The sequence below is a fragment of the Corapipo altera genome, unplaced genomic scaffold (genome assembly GCF_003945725.1).
Source record: "Corapipo altera isolate COAL_440 unplaced genomic scaffold, ASM394572v1 47, whole genome shotgun sequence".
NCBI classification, from domain to species: domain Eukaryota; kingdom Metazoa; phylum Chordata; class Aves; order Passeriformes; family Pipridae; genus Corapipo; species Corapipo altera.
This window is the reverse complement of record NW_020884897.1, coordinates 8,263,340-8,283,511: the sequence shown is the minus strand read 5'-3', so window position 1 is coordinate 8,283,511 and position 20,172 is coordinate 8,263,340. Positions and strand designations below refer to the sequence as shown.

General features: G+C 37.6%; 1 protein-coding gene across 8 annotated transcripts in view; it reads left to right on the top strand.

Annotated features, from left to right (window-relative positions):
* RBM33 (RNA binding motif protein 33) overlaps positions 1-20,172 on the top strand; it is a 98,582-nt gene that overhangs the window by 16,251 nt on the left and 62,159 nt on the right. For all 8 annotated transcript variants that reach the window (XR_003528477.1, XR_003528478.1, XM_027648385.1 and 5 more), the window contains exons 4-8: positions 1,774-1,850; positions 3,924-4,224; positions 5,349-5,459; positions 11,758-11,929; positions 18,761-18,969. Coding sequence is in view for 6 of the 8 variants with exons in the window: in XM_027648385.1 (XP_027504186.1) it covers positions 1,774-1,850; positions 3,924-4,224; positions 5,349-5,459; positions 11,758-11,929; positions 18,761-18,969 (870 nt within the window). In the remaining 2 variants the exon portion in view is untranslated. The remainder of the gene's footprint in view (positions 1-1,773; positions 1,851-3,923; positions 4,225-5,348; positions 5,460-11,757; positions 11,930-18,760; positions 18,970-20,172) is intronic.

The following is a 20,172-nucleotide window of genomic DNA, read 5'->3' as shown; positions in this document are numbered from 1 at the left end:
GTTTCCTTTTGTGAAAAACCTCCAGGTGAGACTTTTTAAAATAAAACTTTTAGAGAAACTGTTTTTTTCTGAGGTAGTATTTCTTCTCATAACGCACAGTCCAAACAGGAGATGATTCTCAAAATGAATTTCCCTGTAACTCATATTGACTTAACAATTTAAAAAAAAAAAAAAAGGAAAAAACCCCCAAAAACCAAACAAAAAACCCAACCAACACAAAAACCAACCAAACAAAAAAAACCCCCCCACAAAACAAAACCAAAAAACAGTGAGGCCTCCTGAGTGCTGATTAGCATGCTGGAGAATTTAATGCAAGTGCCGATTTCCTGGCTATTAAAAATGACTTGTCAAAATACCAGCAGTATTTACCAGAGAGTAAATAAAAAAGGAATCAGTGATGTCTGTTAAAGGTTACACTCAGTGTGCACAATCTGCTATTGCGTTGTCTGACGAGTAGGTGGAGGATTTTCCCTTTTTCAGTGAGGGGAAAAACATGGGAGCATCTGGAACTGGATAACACAAACAAGCTCTCACCATGTCTGCTATAGACTCCTCATGCTGATAACCATTTCCAGTGCTGAACTCTGTGAAAAGAACTAAATGTATGTTTGGGTTTGCCAGATATCTGCAGGAGAAGACAGGATTCCTGTTTGGAAAATCAAACTGACTAGTCATCTCTTTTATATTTTATCTGCTAAATGAACTCATTTAGAAAGTAGTTTTTAAGGTTTGGTTGGAGATTAATAGGTTTGTTAAGAAACAAAGAGTTGAGTTTCATTTGATGTAGTTTTCTATTTGTTGCAAATAAGCTTCTTGAAACTATTCTGTAAGTATTCCCTATTAAAGATAGGAAGTTCCTTAGTCTCATGTACTGTTTTAAGAAAGAAAATAAAATTCCAAGACTATAGGGATTGCAGATTGTGTGTTATGCAGTTATCAAAAACATTAGCAGTTAATGTTGTATATATCTTTGTAATTGGAATGCTAGTTGATAAAGCTGCTTGCTTATATTAAAAAATATGAAATTATCCATGTGAATACTAACTAATTCTAGATTCTCCAAAGTATTATTTTTTCTTGTGCTTTTTCTATTCTTTTTGGTTTGCAATGTTACAGGGCAGTATCTGTGGGTATGGACACATATGGTGGGGTAAAAATAGATTTCTCAGAAAGTTTTCCCTGAACTATTTATGCTAAACTTCCTTCTACTTAATCTCATCCCAATACTTCTAGATAAATCTACCTTTGTATAACCTTTCTGCCTCTTACTTAAGGGGTTGGAAATGTTGGTTAGCAAATCTGCAGATATCTCTTTTGAGTGGGTAATTATTAGAAAAAATAAATAAATGAAACAACTTTATATCCTTTTCTCCAGTCTGTATCTTTGCTCTCTAGAACTTAAAAGTAACTTCATGCATTTTCTTGACTTGCCTAATGCATCAGTGTCACAAGGCCATGAACTAGAGCTTTTTTCCTTCCTGGTCTTAAGCAAGTTGTCATCTTTGGCTGTATTTGAGAATGGAGCAGTGAAAAATGCTGATAGATAGGCAAATTCGAGTTCTGTAAATTTCCATTAGACTACCAAAGATGTATTTTAAGATTTGTTGTCTTGTGTTTTTTTTTCTTATCAAATTAGGTCATTTCCTTGAAGGTATGGTCTTAGTCCGAGACGTGTTTTTCATAAGAAAATACTTAGTATTCAGAAGTTTCAGTATCTAGTTAGTTAAAAGTTTATATCTTTTATATTCATGATTGACTTTTTCTGAAACCTAGAATCAATCAGACTTGTCAGATGAAGAGCTGAATGATGATCTTCTGCAAAGTGACAATGAAGAGGAACAAGAATTTCGGTATTTCTTTCCTGAATCTTGTTTTGGATAACTCAAAACTACTAATGGCTACTACTACTGATTACTGATAACTGCTAAACTAAAGTTATTGTTATATGCTTAAAATAGTTTTGGTTTTTACTTAACCAGTTACTTAGTGATGTATATATAATGTACTCAGTAGCATTATTTGTGTATCAATAACATTAATTTTGGTTATTTCAATCTCAGAAATTTAAATCTATAAAAAGCTTATGAGAAGAGATGGTGTCATCTCCCATACATATCGAATTCATTATAAACAGTTACAGAGCTTTGCTCTTTGCAGCCTCAGTATTGTTATAAGCTTCCTTCTGCTGTGAAGTCCTTTTCTGCCATCTTTCTTTTAAAAATATCTTGCCTCCTAAGACCCTGAGGATGGGGAATTGCACACTTGGCGAGGCTTGATTTGTGGCTTAATTGTTTGTGTACAATTACACAGCAGAAAATTTGTAACAGAGTTTATAGGCTGGAGCAGGTACTTCCACGGGAGTTCACTGAGGATCCTGCCCTGTGAATACTCCCTGGTGATACAACTTCACAGCTGAATTATGGGCATCACAACTCAAAATGAGTGTCTTGTCATTTTTGCTTTTTCAAGCTGGACTGATGCAGGGGGGAGGATGCTTGTGATGCCAGAGTGATGCAATACCACTGCTGCTTTTAATGGCCTGTGTGTTTTTCCAGCTTTTTCTTTACTTGTTGCACACTGTGCAGGTCATGTCATCTGAAGGGGTATGAATGTATATGTAACATGCATTGATATATCTATATCTCAGAGATCACCTATGTTTAGCCCTCAGTAGTATAAGGAGTCCTGTCATTGTATTGGACTGATGGTGGTGTGATAAATGCTCCAGCCATCCAGCTGTCCATTGACTGCTGTTTTCCTTCCTGCAGGTAGTGAGGGTTGGACTATTCCCTTCAAAAGAGGGAATCCCTATTGGTCCTTGCTGTCACTTCACTGTGTATCCTCCCTGAGACCCCTGGGCAGCAGGAGTGGCTATGTAACCACATGAGTGATAAGAAAGTATCTGAAGTGTGATAATATTGCTCAGTGGAAGCAGGTTTCTGTAGACAAGTTTTGCATTTTTAGCAGTTTTATCGGCAGAGAGTGAGAGCCTTTCCCTTTTCCTTCTATTTCCATTCAACCTCATGCTTCTGTAGTTGGGAGGATAATGATAATCCTGCATAATGTCTTCATTTTTGTGTTAAATCTTCCCTGTCTTATAGATGCAAATAGCTCAGAGCTGCCTGGATCTTTTTCTCCCAAATGTAGGAAAATGGTGAATAATAGGACTGTTACTTAAAAAAAAATAAAAATATCTTTATTTTCATTATACCTTCCGCCCTGAAATCAAGAAGAGCTTCCCCCCTCTGCTTTTCTAACTTGTCTGCAGTTGGTTAGTTGCTTTTTTATGTGTTGATGGCACTAGCTGTTGTAAACATTAAATTCTGAGCTTTGCTTTGCCTGCAGATTATAAATGTGTCAGGTTTTGTATTGATTGTTTTTTTTCAGTGTCTGTGCCAGTGCTGTTACTAAGTTAAGAATGTCTCAGGCATTTAAATTACAGTTATTGACCATGTATTTTATATTAAGCAGAACATTAAATCTGTCATAAAAATGTAACTTTGAATTCAAGATAATCAAGAATGAACAACATGAATACATTTAGTAAAAAATATTTTACTAGAATATTCTGAAAGATTGGGAAAACAGATGCAGTTATAGCAATTTTATGTATTTTTTTGTTAGTCTTGGAATTAAAATTGAATCCAGTCTGCTTTGGTGACAAAGCAGGACTTTTGCCAGTTTGACCTGCTAAACCATCTGGTTCGTTTGATTCCCCTGGTCAAATAGCCTGCAGCTGGTGATAAGCTGCAGTACAGTATGCATTGTGAGAACATGGCATGCAGTCAAATAGTATATGGGGTATAATTCTGTCCACCAACTTAGAGAACTTATGTTTGTTGGCTTTGTTTTGCTAAATCTTTGCGAGTAGTTGACTGTTGCACTCCAACCTCTGAATTCCACCCCCTCCCCCCATCCCACAGCTCTCCAGGTGTCACAGTGAGCCTCAATGCCACGTCTGGCATGCTGGCATCATATGAAATCTCTGAGTCCATCAATGATCCATCGCTAGAGCATGAGTCTGAGTATGACCAAGGGGAAGATGAAATTGGTTATGACAAATCTGAAGCACCTGAAGAATATGCTTCAGAGTATGCAGGGGAAGGACATTATGAAGGCAATGATCCTGAACTGACAGAAGACCAGATAGAATATGGGGAAGAGCCTGGAGAAGAAGATGAAGTGCTAGACCTTGAAATCAATGAACCCCTCGATGAATTTCCAGTGAGTTTCTTTCTATTGTATCTTTAAAGATAACATTACTTTGCGTGCATAGGGTTTTAGACTGATTTAAAATCTGTTTGCCTCCCTAGGGAGGAGGGGAAATTAGACCTATTATCACTGTCTGCCAGTTTCTTTATCTAGGCTGTGACAAAGTTTGTGTTGACAGCTTGTTTGGCGGTAGGTAATGCTCCTTTGTCATGCGGGAAGGCAGTTGAGAATCATGACCTTGAGGATTGTATCCTTAAGGAAGAAAACAGCTTTGTGTGGTGGAGATACACTGCCAATTGTTAGAAGTACTTAATGCAAAAGCTTTTATCCAGGCTTTAGACAAGATCTGATAAAGTCCTTCGAAGGTGAAAAGATTATTGACCTGCTAAAGACATCTTTAAGGTGCTAATATCCCAAAGTGATTGATGTCCTGCTCGTTCATCCTTTTTGTAACTGAGAACTGTCTAAACCTGAATAAAGAGATTGGAGGTTAGTTCAGAAAATGTCACCTGCATAATTCAATATAATTTAAGCAGCGTATTAGAGAACATGCACTGGCTTTAATTGCTAGTGAAGTGATTTAATCTTAATTAAAACTGTATGTGATCAGTGAGGTGTTTTAAAATACAAGCAAACTTACTTAGGAAAGCTTTTGCTCTTGTTTTATGTTCATAATTTTTCGGAGTTGAACCTGCTCATATGTAGGTGCTTGCACAGTGTTTTAAGAATGTTTATATTCTGATGGGGTAAAATCTGATGTTAATGTATATGTGCATAGGTGCATGTTTTCTTTGGTAAGAAAGGACTGCAGTGTTTGCTTGATGAATTTGTAAATGGGGGATGTAGATGTATAGAAGAAGTTGGAGCAAACAGTATTAGATGGGATCTTTATTATGACATTGGTATCTGAGTGAAAACTGCTTTAGTTTTGATGATGTTGAAATTATGGTCTAGTTAAAAGCCCTGCTAATTATACTGTATGTATGTCATATCACTTATTTGACAGTTCTGATAGAGACAATACTTTTCTTCAAGTCTGGAAGTCGTAACAATGTAGCCAGACCCCACCTTTCCATGGGTTTGCAATTCTGTACAGTTTGCCTGTGTCTTTTCACCTTCATGTGTTATTGCTTTAGGATGAAGATTACATGCAATCATATAATGAGCAAGCAATGGAAGAACAAGGAGAATATACAGCTGATGAGGAGCTGGAAGAATCCCAGACAATGGCAAATGAATCAGAAGAGGTATGTTGTAAATTTAACGGAAACTTAACTAGTTCTTTTAGAGATTGATTTCATAGAATTTGTACCTATTACAGAGTAAGAACTGATGCACTTTGCCAGTGTTGAATTATTGGTCATATTACTCTTTGTATAAGATGAATTGTGATAGCATCTATACTGTCAGATACATCAAATGCCCTCTCTCCCTTGGGATGAAAACCATAAGGAGTAGGCCAAAATGTGCATATTTAGTCTTGGCTTCAACATTAGTAACTTCAGAGGCTGTTTGGGTAGGAGAATGACAGTAACACTGCATGATGTCTGTTAAATCTCTGATAGCTGTGATGCCTCACTTTCCAGGTGGATCATTTGTGCCATTGGGAGTGTAAATACAGTTCTTGGGTATCCCCCTTTGAGGAGGAGTGTGAGCATGGAAAGTTCAGTATTTTAGAAGGGCAAAGGTTATATTGCTGTTTCGAAAGCAGTTTTGTTGGGACTGAAGTTCCTGTGAAGTTTATTTTACTTCTTTGCTTAGGAGAAAGAATGAGTTCCTTCATTTGCAAGGATAAAGCTTATGCCAAAGAGTGCCACATAGACAGTCACTGATTATAGCCCAGAACAGAAGTATCATACCTGTTTTTAATTTGCAGCAAGTTTTTGATGGGGGATTTTTTTTCTTTCCCCAGCAGGAATCTGCTTTAATATTACTTTTATTCCAGTTCTTAATTAAATAGGATTGAATGGATTACCTGCTGAGAAGTGTAGTCAGAGTGTGTTTCCTCTTTGGAGCTTTAACTCATCAGGAAATTAATTCCTCAAAGACACAGCAGTGTTACTCTGTGAAGTTCTTACAAGTGGGTGTGCTGTGATGGTCTAGTTGTAGCAAACCTATTTTGGTAAAACAACATTCCTTGGTAGGCAGAGATCTGCTCTGAAAGGGGCCACCTGCGTTGTTCAGTCCTCCACTGTTGCAAGCATGACATCTTGTACCAAATAAACCTTAATGTAGTTATTTGCTACTTCACAAGTATTAAATCTACTCTTTGAAAGAATTGTGCAATGTCTAAACACGTTTTGATCATTTACTGGATTATACACACTTTCTTTTTGGCATTTTGGAAGTGGAGTGATGCATTTGGGCTTTCTGCAGCTGCAGTCTAAGATGATGGACACAATGTACATCATGTAAAATTAAATACATAGCTGAGATTCACTGTCAGACTTACGACCTTAAAAAAGTACAGCTTCATTTTTAGAGTACAAACTAATGAGAATTCTGTAATAATGATGTTGTCTAAATTCATCCAATTCAGAATTAAATTACTTTCATTCAAAAGGTACCATTAATGAAAGTTTTTATTGTTTTTCTTAATAGAGCTTTTACAGAATTTGTTCATCATATAATGTGAGCATTTTGGCCACATCTTTGTTTGCTTACTCTACATTCTGGCATTATTCTAATGGTTTGCAGATTGCCACAGGTTTTTCTTCCCAAAACAGTAGCATCTTTTTATTCTGTTCTTATATAATATGCAGCTTATTTACATTTGGCAGCAGGCTCATAATTGTACTCTCTAAATGAGAATACCACTAAGAGAGAGAACCTTTGTAGAGTATCCAGTTCTTTTTATTGCAAGGTTAGATGCCACCTCCAGCTCTGAAGAGTGTTCTTTATTTGAGTGTTATATAACAGTACTCTCCCTTAAATCTCAACATTCGTTACTTGTAAACAAGGCTAAAGTTGGCATTCTCCTGTAGAAAAATGCAACACAAGAATAGAGCTGTAATGGATGCAAAGAAATAGCATTATTATCTCCTGATTGAAATTTGGCATGTGAACAACTGAGAGAGAGCTGACAGAGAAGAGTGTTTGGTGTTGTATTTTATGCAGTTCCCACATTAAAACCAAATAAAACCTCTTATTAGATTGCATGAAGAAATTCTGTAAACCAAGAGAAAAGCTGACTGGATGAGGAGCTGGAAAATAATGGGAGGAAACAAGTGAATATGGGAAGTTAGACACCTGTTAGGAGTGGCACTCAAGGTGGGAGGTGTGAGGAAAAGGCAGGTAAAGCTTGTGCTTGAAACAGTGCTTAGAACCTTGGATTTTAAATAAATAACACTCTCTGTGGAGCTTCCTTGAAAAATGTAGCAGTGGTTCAGAAAATATTTTCGCATTCCTAAGGTACAAAGCAAAACCACTCAATACCCAGAAATTTCAACAGCAAATAGGTGTGGTAGAACAGTCACATGAGGCATCATGTCCTAAATATTTTTAGAGGAAAAATATCACTAATTACTTCTGTGAAATGTGAGTGTGAAAATGAAATAAAAATAAACCCTCCTGAAATTAGAATTCATGATTTCTTTGTTTTATATCAGAACTAATCTGTGAAGTGTATGGTAGGGGATTTGTCATTGCATAAATTTAAACCGTGTCTTGGGTTATGCTGATAAGAAATGTAGAGGACTTTAATCAAGAAAACATTTCATGAAAATGTCCTACATACTGCTTTTCTTTTGATAGAATACAGGCTTGGGGAAAAAAAGGCCAATGCATCTGTCTGAATTGTTCCATCTGTGTGTAGCCAAAACTTCTGCATTTTAGTACTTTTGTTCAAGTTTGAAGACGCTACTTGTCAACCTGGAGGAAAATGATGAAAAGAGTGCAAATCAAAGCAACCAATTTTAAAACATATTTAAAGGCACTTAGGTTTATTATTTTAGTCTCATTTTTCGTCTGTGGAGTTGAGATGCCGTTGGAATAGGTGTAACACCCCCTTATCTGCCCTCTTATCTCTTGATCCCCTAGGACTGAGCAATTGCTGCTGCTTCAGTGTTAGCCTCTAGTAGATGCCTCCACTGCCTATTTTCTGGCTACTCAATAAGTTCTTTGTTTCACCTTTATAAGGTTTCTGGTTTAGCCTCTACAACATCTTACCAGTCTCCGGCACAAAGCTGTCCAGAACACTTGATAATGGCATGTTTGGGAGGATCATGCTGAGCAGTGTTTTTTCCTGCTTTCCTTGGGCTGTGTTTGCTGCCACTGCTGCAGGTGCCTGGTGAGCTGTCTGGGCAGGAGCACTCACTCTTTCTCAGCAGTGGTTCATAGCCCAGCATGAGGAGTTCTGGTCAGTGACTGGGATTTATGGCATAATTATTTAATGAGAATGGCAGGAACCTCTGACCTTGTGGTAGAAGAAAGGTCGTTCTTTTTCTTTGTAAGGGTCAGCAAAGCTCTTTGGTGGCTTTGTGCAGGGTGTCAAAATGGGAAATGTAAAGCTCCCTTTGAGGAGAGCTGCCAGAAGCCTTGGCTGGCAAGTCCAGTCAAATGACCTGAAGTGGCCATTCAGGGGCCGTGTATGACCATGCAGAGATATTCATGATTAGCAAGTATTAAAAGCAATCCTGTAGGTACTAGTATGTCTTAATTCTTTGTCTGCAGTTGTGTCTTTTTGAAATATAGAATCCCTTTATATACTATTGTCTTGGCAAAACTGCTCATCCTGTTTGGCTGGAAATTGGAAAAACTCATCTAGAAGTCTTGCATGCTCCAACTGTTGGACAAATTGCAGGGGAAGGGTGTGTGCTCCTACACAGCTCAGCTAACCTTTCCTGGAGCTGTATGGAGAGAACATATGGTTGGCTGTCAGACATGTTTGTGTCTCCATTGCAACTAATACAAATCCCTCAATAACACGTGTAATCAGACTTGGACATGGGTCAGTTAGCATCCTCCAGCACTGCCTTTCCTTGGTGCCTTCTTTTTCATCCACTCCTTTGATTTTTATTTTTCTTTTTTTTTGTCTTTGATATTTAATGCTTGTAGGGCTGTTGTTTGTTGATAGCATGACATTATGCTGATGAATAAAGGGAGTCAGACCCAGAAGGCTGCAGAATTGGTTTAAGTGGCTAGAAACAGAATAATACTAGCCTATAAAAGTTTGAGAAATGTTTTTTATTGTTGTATAGGTAAGTAGTTGTCTTGTAGTCTGTTACAACTTGCATTCTTTTCTTTTTAGAATGGATTTTTTTTTCCCCAGAATGAGTAGTTGTCAAAAGGCAAAAGTTTCCACAGGTATTTTTTGTAGCATTTCATTAAAACATAGCAGAACTTTCCAGGATAACACGGACTGCATAGTCCTGATTCTTTCTAACCAGACTTTCTAGTTCTGGTTCTGAAGTCTGAGCTACACATAGAGCCTTGCACAAGTAAGTTTTGCACTCACAGATGAGATTAAATGATTGAGAACAGTCTTTGGTTAATAAAAACTGTAATTCCAATAGAGCTTTTAATGGGCATGGACACAGAGAGTGAATATCTGGGGCTTATGCTTTTAAGTAAAACAGGAGGCTCAATGTAGTGAGATCAATGTCTTGCAAAAGAGCTGCTCCAGTTGTGACTTCCAAATCCTGATCCTGAAGGGAAGTTTCTAAAAACAAGCATTGATACAGTAAAATTATGGGGGTTGTGATACTTAAAACCATAGATTTAATAGAGATATTGCTACTCCTTTCTCTTCTGAGAGTCCCTCTTTTGAAAGTAAAATGTTAAGCCTGTCTTTCCCTCTTGTTTGTTTTTATTAAACCACCTTAGCATCTCTTTCCTTGCTAACATCCCTCCTCTGTTCCATGAGTCTCAAGGCCTGTCCTCAGAGGTGTTTTGATTATACATGGATATGTTAATCAGACCAATTGTGCTCAATTTGCTTTTGAGGTTTATATCTCTTTCACTCTTGAAGTTTTGGGGCTTTTTGCCTGCTATTCTGTCTGGTTTTTAGCTTTTTTTTTTTTTTTAATAAAATTATTACATAAAAACAAATACATTTGTGAAGTATAAGGCTTTGACTGCTTCCTTAGTTGTATCTTAAAGCATTTTTGTGAGGTCAGAAAGTGTAGTGCTTGGATGTTTACCGGGAATGGATAAAAAACATTTTGAGATAAGGGGATGATTAAATGAAAATAACTTGGGATCAGGAGTCCATTAAAGCCCAGGAATTAAGTACACAGATCATTTATTCACCAGACCAAAGTTATAGTAGCTTTGAGCTGGAGTTCATAAGGTGTGCTGTCTTTTAAAGCAGAAAGTGTCTTGCCAGATCATCCTGTTTCTGGTCTTGCTTCCCACGTTTTTTTTTTTTGGTTATGGATGAAATTGGGCTGCTGGATAAGGAAATTTGCAGTCTCTTGCACAACTAATTCCATTAATTCTTTTTCTTGATTTGTGAGTTGATATGTGTCTGCCTGACTGTCACACTTGCTGTACTTTTTTCATATAAATTTCGGCACTGATCTGGTTAATTTGAAGTTTAAACCATTTTTGCATGTTAGATTTCGCTCATTTAGTAATTGGTCCTCAAGTGGCATAAAAGTTATAATGTATTTGGAGTCTTTGCATAGAGCCTACACATGCATTTTAATTCTAAGAAATGAGTAAATGGGCTTGTACAAGAAATAACTAAATACACAGTAACAGAAAAATTTTATGGAAAATCATGCTGTGTTAGAACACTTCTAATTTTCAACTGCTGACATCAAATATAACTTGTGTAACATTCTGAAACATTATTTTCATCAGGCCAGGCCAGCACAGGGAAATGAAATGGATTTTTTTTTTTCCTATTAATTTGAAGGAGAGGGATCCCTTCTCATTTGGGACACTATCTAAATAAATGTTCTCTGTTATAGAGAAAACTGGAAATAGAGTAGCATTCCAGAATACAAATTTAATATTTTCAAATTTTATTCAATGCTGTTCTTCATTCTCTTCATCAATTGCTGAATTAAAAGTAGGAAATATTCAAGGAATAGAAAAAGTAAAGACATACCTAGAGGAATAAGATTGAGATACATGGTTATCTGGTTTTTGCTGGTGTTTGTTAGTTTTTTTTTAACAAGCTACTGATGTTTGTTAAAAAAAATGAAGAAAAAAAAAAGACCCTATTAGTTTACTGTTTGAAGTGCTTGAAAACCTGACAGTATCCCAGGTTTGTATCTTAGTGAATTCAGTGCTAAAATGTGAAGAAGTAGGTGCTAATCAGGTGGAGATTCTAACTGGAATTTCAATATTCCCTGAAATGTTGCAACAAAATGTGTTTTCCAAATAGATTTTACTTTATAATGTATTCTGTAGTTCATATATTTCTATTAAAAAAAAATTCACCAAGCTCTTAAATGTTCACTGAATTATGCATGAGCACAAAGTGTAATGCCAGCAAAATTTGTTCAAAGGGGCCTTTAAATAAAGATTTGCCTTTTGACACTGATCACGAGGAAATAGATTTTTCATGTTGCATGTCCTCTGTGTTTTGTGATTCAGGCAGCAATTGGATCTCTGGAACTTCAAGAAGAAACAAAAGAAGAATCTGACGAAGAGGAGGATGATGACGAAGAGTCCGGACGGTTACGTTTCAAAACGGAACGGAAAGAAGGAACAATAATTAGGCTCTCAGATGTGACAAGAGAAAGGAGAAACATTCCAGAAACTTTGGGTGAGGTTTTTGTGGCAATGGACTGTTTTGCAGAGCTGTAACTAATGAAAGTAAAAGACAGGCTTGCGAAAACTTTTCTAAAAGAGTTTAATGGCAAAAGGTAGAACAGTCACCTTCTAACTTAGACTGGCTTATATCCAAATTGTCCAAAGCCGTATGTCCTGTCTTGTAGTGCATGTGGTGTCTGTCTCCTTGAGAATAATGTTTAAACATATCATGTTTTGAAAATCATTGTTATATTTGTTCACTGGGACTTCCGTGGTGTCTTGAAAAGCTTTCCCCTCTTCAAGCAGCAGCTCTCTGATCTGTGCTTCGCTACATATTGTGCTGGAATACATTTTAAGGAATTTCTTTGGGTGATTTTCAGCTGATAAAACAAATCTTCTTACTTGTGTTCTGTTGTGAAATACCTACATGTTTGCTGTTTTCCCCCAGGAATATAAACATGCTCTGAACCTGTTGTGTTCCTACTCTTGAATTGGCCTAGAGAAAATGTAACTTGTTGGGGAGTGTGTTAGAAAACACGGAAACCCTTTTTTTTCCTGTATTCAGCTTTTCTAACATGAAACAATCTGGATCTCTTAAAACCCCTTAATCCTTTAGGCAGTGTCTAAAAGGGTATAATTTCTTCCTATTTGAGTAACAAAACATGAGTAGTGTGTTTGTTTCTAGGAACACTGCTTAATGTATGTAATGAATTTGCCACTGCTACTTCAAATCAGTAGATTTGGAGCTTTCTTGCAGTTGCCCTGTTTTAGTCTATAGATAAAATCACTTTGGTTTATGGCTTTGAGAGTTAACTAAAGATCTTTCATGTGCCCTAGGTATTCAGGTATATAGTACTGGTATTGTGCCCACCCCATTGGGGATAACCTCCTCATGTTGGACTTAGAGTGGTGGCAATAATAATAAATAATAAGTAAAATTAAAATTAAGGTATTAGGAAGATGGGCAGAAATTAAGTTTTGCTTCCAGAAAGATGTACCATTCTCACAGTTTTGCTACTGAACCAAAATATCAATTCAAACTATGGAAAAAAAGCCCTGATCTTTTGAAGAGAATCAAGATATGCAAGAGAGGTGAACTGGTAATGAAAGCAAATTGTCAGGTACTGTTGGCTAATTGTCAGATACAACTGGGAGAAGATGTGTGTTATGATACTTTCAAGTTTTGGCAGACTGTAGGGGTGGATTCTTCACCCAGAATCCTTTAAGAGGGTGCCATGCAGCCTGAACTTAGAAACTGGGTGCTTCTACTTTCTTTACAGATGAGTCAGTGTCTTTGCACAGCAGGGCATTTTGGAATTGCATTCCCACAGCAGATACTAGAGTACTAGAACTCATCCTGATGAAATTTTCCTCTTACCTTAAAAGCTTTGCTTTGCAAAGGATGCTAGTTCTAAGCATTTTTCTTGTGGATTGTATAACCTGCTAATTCTTTAATCTGAATGCAAGGGATTTGGGCTTTTATTATGCCTGCAAAAATTGAGAAGCCTTAATTCTGTAAAGAGGTGTTGTGGCTAAGAGGACTTGTTTGTGAGCAGTGAGGAAGCAGCTGCAGAGGAGGCTGAACTAGACCTTCACAGTGGTATTCTGTGTCATGCTGTGAGAGATGTCAGGGCTTGATTTTGAATCAAAGGTATTTCTGCTCTGTTGTTCATATTTAGCAAATAGCTGCTTTTACTTACAATGTCAGGCAAAGCATGTATTAGGGCCTTTATTCAGCATTGTTTTAACAATCAGGAATTGATTCTGATAGAGTAAGACTGAAGGGAACGCTGTAGAGGCACAGAGTGGTCTATTGGGGCAAGGGGTATTTTAGCTGAGGTAAGTTCCAAATGTGTTTACAACCATAAGACCGTGTGTTTACATACCACATACAGACTACATCTTATTTGTACAAAAGGTGTTGATGGCTTTACAAAACAGAGTATTGTAAAAGCAAGAGCACTCTAGAATAACTAAATTTCTTCACGTAATTGCAAGGTAAATGGCAATTGCATGGGGATTTGTGTATCTGTGGATTTATTCTTCAGTTTAATGTAAAAATATCAGCCAGTGAGGAGAAAACAGTCAAGCTCCACTACAGGTTAAAAGAAGAGTGGTTTGAATTAGACTTATTTTTAAATGTAATTTTAAGTGATTTGGGGTATAGCTCTGAGATATAAGGAAGAGATGAAGCAAGGGTGGATGATTCTATAAAAAGGTTTTTCTGAAACTAGTATTTGGCAAAAATACAATCTTGCTGTTGTGAAATGGTTTCTATTCATACCAGCTTTTCTTGTTAATTTGTTGATAAAGAGACCAGATGATTGACCATGTGGTAGAAAGTTAAACCACAAAAGATTCTTGTTTGCATATAAGTATCTACTTCCTTTTGAGATTATAGAGCAAATTTTTACAGATGCTGTAGTTTAAAAATGAAATTTCATTGCAGACCTACATCTCCTTACTCTAAAATATGAACATAGTTCAGAAAACACTTAAAGAGGAATTAACATTTCAGTTGAAGTTACAAACGTAATTTCCATCCTGTCACATTTTGGTGACCTTTTGTGACAGCTTGTCTCTATTGGAGGAGTGCATTCTTACTTACTGATTAAAGATGTCATTTGAAACCATTTTATTACCAGCGATAGTGAAATTAATCTTGACACTTAGAGACACCAGAAAAATAATTGCTGATTCACTGCATTAACTGTGTGTGTGAGAACTGTACAGTCAAGATGAGACTAAGTGTGTGCCAGTAAAACAGATGTAAAAATACAAAGTGTTCTCATGAATGTAGCTGAGATCTTTCCTAAGCATTGCTTTATCCAAGCTAATGTAAATAGTGGTTTTGCAAAGTCCAAAGGACAGGTGCTGTAGGACAGCTATGCAGTTGATTTCTAGTGATATCAAGTTTGCCACCTTTGATAAGAAATATGTAACTTCTTTCAGTACATGTAGTTGAAGTCTTCCCAGAGTGGAAATTGCCATTATTCTCTGGATTTAGTTACCTGTTAAGGAACGTTAAGAGAAAAAATGTCTTTGGTATCACCAAACTAAAGTATCCCCTCTGTACCTAATTTAAGAAAAAATCAAACCAAACCCTTACACTTATTCAGAACCATTTGCAAAGTGCTAACAAAGGTTAATTGGACATGGCAGTACTTTTTGTTATGCCCTGCTTAGTTGGCTTATGTTCACTCTGACGACTAGTGGCTGAGATTTCAGGCATGACTAGGAAATTAAACTGAGTGGTATCACTCTTGTCCTGTTACAGAAGCACAGAGTGTAGTCAATTTGCAGATCTGGGTGATAAAGAGAAAAAAGTTACAACATGCTGCATATACATGTAAATGAATATATATATTTATAGCTGTTTGAGAATGTGATTGGTGTTGAAAATCTCTGCATTACCCAGGATAATACGGATTCTGGGATTTTCAGACCTGTGGGTTTGCAGTGCTGTTGCTCTCGGGGAGCGGCGTGAGGCAGAAGTACCCACAGAGGTGTGTGCTCAGGGTTGGTGCAGGCAGGAGCCAGAGCTGCCCCAGCCTGCACACGCTGTGCAGGGAGCCTGGCACCATCCAGCTGGGCCCAGGGTGCTTTTACCACATTGTACACAAGGTTTTAGCCAGGGAGAAGCCCTGTAGGGAAAGCCAATCTCTTCTTCCTCTGCTCATCGCTTCATTTCTAGTTAGCAATGTGATCTTGCTCTCAGGGAAGACAGGGACTGTTTTCTTTTCTTCCTCTGTGCAAAACCATCTTCCATGTTATCTCCTCTCCTTGATCTCTGTATTTGTGGCACAGTGCTCTCAGATACAACATGCAGCCCAGCTAATAATTGAACTGACTATATTTTGCTGTATGGTGATTGTATATCTATATACAGCACTTGAGGTGTTCATGGCATGAGTGTTGACTTTTGCAGTCTCTCTGTGGTTCTGAACCTGCACTTTTGTGTCTAAGTGAAATTATAGGACACTGTTTCCTTAATGGCATACTGTGAGGGAAGTATGTTTGATGTTGATGTAATCTCTTTTTTTAAAAAATCAAATGGTTATATTGTACTTCTGTGGTCATAGATGTGGTATGAATGCAATGATGTTTGCTGCAGTGAATTCCTGAGGGTTTTTATTTGGGTTGGGATGTTTTTTCCAAGGTTGGTGTTACACACGTGTTCACTTTCTTGGCTGAAAAACTGAACACGTGGACTGTGCCTTTAAGGACATGGCCTTTAAACTTTGTGAAATTTTGTGTAAAGTGAGGAAGAAGACAATTTATTCATTTTAAAGATAGTGAAAAGCGCATCGAAGACCTTTGTATGGATGCTGTCATCCCTTCCCTTAGGTTAATCAGCACAGTGCTCTGAAGTAATTTTGTTTAGAGCAGCCAATTCTTTCTTCTGAAGTTGTTTCTATTCAGTGTTCTTCAATATGTGCTCTAGAGGCTGAGAGACTTGGCCATAATGTTGCCTTTTAGGAAGTCTAGCTCTGTTCCCAGGTTCATTAAAAATTGCTTTCCTCACATGTGATTTCTATATAACAGGAAGTTGCTTCTTATCATCTGTCATGACTGTCAGTGGTAGGTACTTGTGGAGGTGACTGAACTTTGTTTTCTGGACTACAGCCTTGCTGAGTTCAGGGTTCTAGTATGGAAGAAGGCAGAGAAATTGTCCTGCCTGTCCTATTCCTGGGGAAAAAACCCAACTGTCCAACTAGCAGCACATCCAGTATGCCCTGCAGAATTTAAAGGAAGGAGTGTTACTCCTTTGCAACATAGTGACACTATTTTCCCCCCTATGTAAATGGGAACTAGTGATCCATCTTTCTGGCAGACCAGTCAAAGACCACATTTGCTCTTTCATGCTTGTTAGACCTCTGAAGAAACAGAACTTGCTGCAGGTGTGGAGAGAAAAGAGGCTTGAAATTAGAGCCGTGTTTTTCTCACCAAACTGGCTTTTTTATCCCTGACAGCCAAAGTTGGCTAAGGTGGTTGTTTTAGTTGCATCTGATGCTTTTGATTGCTTTAGACAAGAGTACATTTGTTTTAATTTCCTCAGAAATCCATAGTGTGCACATATAATACCATACTAAGACTTGAGGGACTGTGGTTCCTTGTCTCTTTCTAAAGCATGTTGTGAGATGTTTCTGATAAAGCCTGATTGTCTTGGGCTCTGCTGATGTCTCGAGGCATGTGCCTTGAGGGCAGAGGTAGCGTTTCATAAGAGTATCTGCTAAGGCTTTATGCCATTTGATTGTGGTGTCAGAGAGGAGAGGAAAGGACAAAGAGAAACTTGTCTTATCACCAACACACAAAAATGAAATAGGAAACTCTATGGCAGATCCTGAGCTTTTAGAAGTCTGTCATGTTTACTGTGTTCTTACAGGCCATCAGCAAGTTCTGAACTTTTCCTTTAAAAAGCCACTGCTTTGTGGAGGTGCTGAATACTTCTGAAAACTGGGACATGCAAATTTAGTCTTTGCAGCTCAGTCATGCAGGTAGTTTTTGTAGCCAAGTAAGAACAACGGCCGCAGTGGGAATGCACAGCACTCACCCTTCTCTGCCCTTCTGTCAATCCTCAACTTCAAAGACTAATGGAGATTACTTATGAAGATGTTTAAGAGGGTGGTTTAAGTAGCTTTGGCTTTTAGACTCGCAGGAAACTGTAAGAGTTTTCTAATTGCCTTAGCTATGTATTCTTGGTGTATATCTAGTGGAGATGCAGGACTACTGTCTCAACTGCCACATACAAATTATTTTTATTCTGATATTCAAATATTGCAGCCACTATGTGTAGTAGTGCCAAGTATATATTATATTAATTCAAAATATGTTTTTATTTTTCAGGAGTTTGTTTCTTTTAGAGTAGTTTAATTTTGTCTTGTTAGAGGGAGCAGTCAATATCAGAGGTAACAGGGGATCTGACTGGCAAAATGGCAAAAGACTCAACTGCATGTTTGAGGTAAAGTTTATTATCCTGTTTAGGTGATTCAGGCCTGGTGAGTGGCACTGCTCATACTGCCATGGTGTGTTTCCTGAAGTCTGTTGTAGACTTCCTCTGCATTTTCAAGTAATTTCATTACCTGGGTCTGTTACTGAATACTTTTTCTCTTAATATTCTGTGAGCATTGTCCAAGATTTCAAGGAAATTTGTCAGTCTTTGTTGAGTACCCTCTGTTCGCTGGTGTTTACCTGTGATGTGAGTTGGGTGGGTGTTATCAGCAGCCATGTGTTTGTCTTGAGCTGAGTACAGATTTTAATTTGTGCTCACTTGTGAAGTACAACTGGGTCTTAAACCACATACAGTAAAATAAATAGTAATTAGTTACATACTGGAAACTCACTTCAACGAACATCAGGAAGTGCTTCTTTGGAACAGGCCAATGTGCAGAAGAGTTTGGTGGATAAAATCTGTTTATATGTAAGACTCAACAGATCCTTTACAGTAAAGTTTACTGGAGGTTTCATTGTCCTACCTGACATTTTGGCAGATAAGTGAGATGCTTAAGGCAATAAATCTTTGAGAGGAGCCACATCCACCTCTTGCAGCAGAAGGCAAACTTCAATACCAACTTAAAAAACAAAACAACCAAACCTCTTTGTTCATGTTTATTTCATTTATCTGCTGCTTTTTGCCTGTGCAAAAGGCACTAGTATCTGTGCTTTTTCCTTTTAGAGATGTCTTTAATGAAATGTTAACATGCCACCTAAAGGAGATCAAAGTGCCTGCAAATTTTATCCTAGTGCAGGGATTCTTCTATAGTTCTAGCAATGTTCTTTTCAATGTATTTTCCTTCTTTTCAGTGCAAAGCTAAAATATTTTTCCCCCTTTCTCTCTTAACAGAGCTTTCTGCAGAAGCCCAAGCAGCATTACGTGAGTTTGAAGAGAGGGAAAGGCAGCTTAAACAGGGACGATACGGCTCCAGGAGAGGAGGGCGAAGAGGAGGCTCCATTATGTGCCACGGAATGGGAGAACAAAGGAGAGACAATAATGATAGGGGAAGAATGAAGGATCACAGGCCTGCACTGCTGCCAAACCAGCCATCAACAATGGTACCTTTTAATCCTTAGTGTTCTTTGAACATCCTTTCAGGAAGTGATGGAGAAATGCATTCTAAACCGTGAATTTTTGCAAAGGTGGAATATATGTTCCAGTGTAGACCTTTTGCTCTCTGTTAGGCAAGATGGCTTTGTGTAACTTGAGGATTGTGAAGTATGTGATTCCAAATGTAAAGTGCATTTTGACTCGTACAACACAGTCAGACTTAACCTGCTGATTTGCATGAGAAGGGAGGAATAACTTAATTCCTCTGAGAAGTCCTCTACCTGCGACATGGAAACATGTTCTGTAATAGTAATGTAGTTTAAAAAGATTATTCTGTAAAATATTTCTTGGTTTTTGTCCAAGAAATGTTTTTGGTGACACTTCTTAAAAAAAATAAAAAAAATCTATTTGCCTGTCAGCCATGGAGGTAAATAAAACCCTAGGAAGGTAATCATTACTTCCCTAGTAGATAAATTATTATTTGGGATTTCAGATGAAGTTAAACTTTATTGCTGCTTTTTTTCCCCTGTGCTTTATGTCACAGTCTAAAAGACCTTTTTCATCCAAAAAAACCCCAACAACTCCACCAAATGTGGGATCAAGAGGTAGCCCACACTTATTTTTGTTCACTTGCATAAAATGTACTGGTAACTGAGATTGTGGAACAAGGCCTGTGTATGTCTTTGCAGGACAAGCTCGTCTGTATTAAACAGAGGTGATTTTTTCCAACAGCAGTTACTAAGTGCTGGTCACTGGCAGGAGTCGGTGTTATCTCAGCGGTTGAGAGCCCTGCAGTAGAATGTTTCATGCTTTTAAAACAGTGAAGGTTGAATAATTTACTTTTCTGGTTTGCTGCAGTCTTTGCTAGCTATTTTGATTTTAAATGTTGTAAACGTTTTTGTGCTTGTCACAGTATCTTCTTGTGTATACTATGTAGCTGGTTTGCTTTATGTATATGGCTGCTAAAAAAAAAATGTGTGACATCTTTGTTGCTAAAAGGTTGCCTCTTTGGGACTCTTCTTCACTACCCTTTGGAAGTTACTGGATAGTACTAATGTCTGGTGTCAGTGAGTTCAGAGATAGAAGAATGTCTCTGAAAAGAAACATATTTTTTTTTATTAGAACTGATTTTGGCCATTTGTTTATGAGTGTTGAGCAGCAAGAGACTTCCTTCTGTGCTAGGAAAGGTACCTTGGAAAGGTATCTTTAAA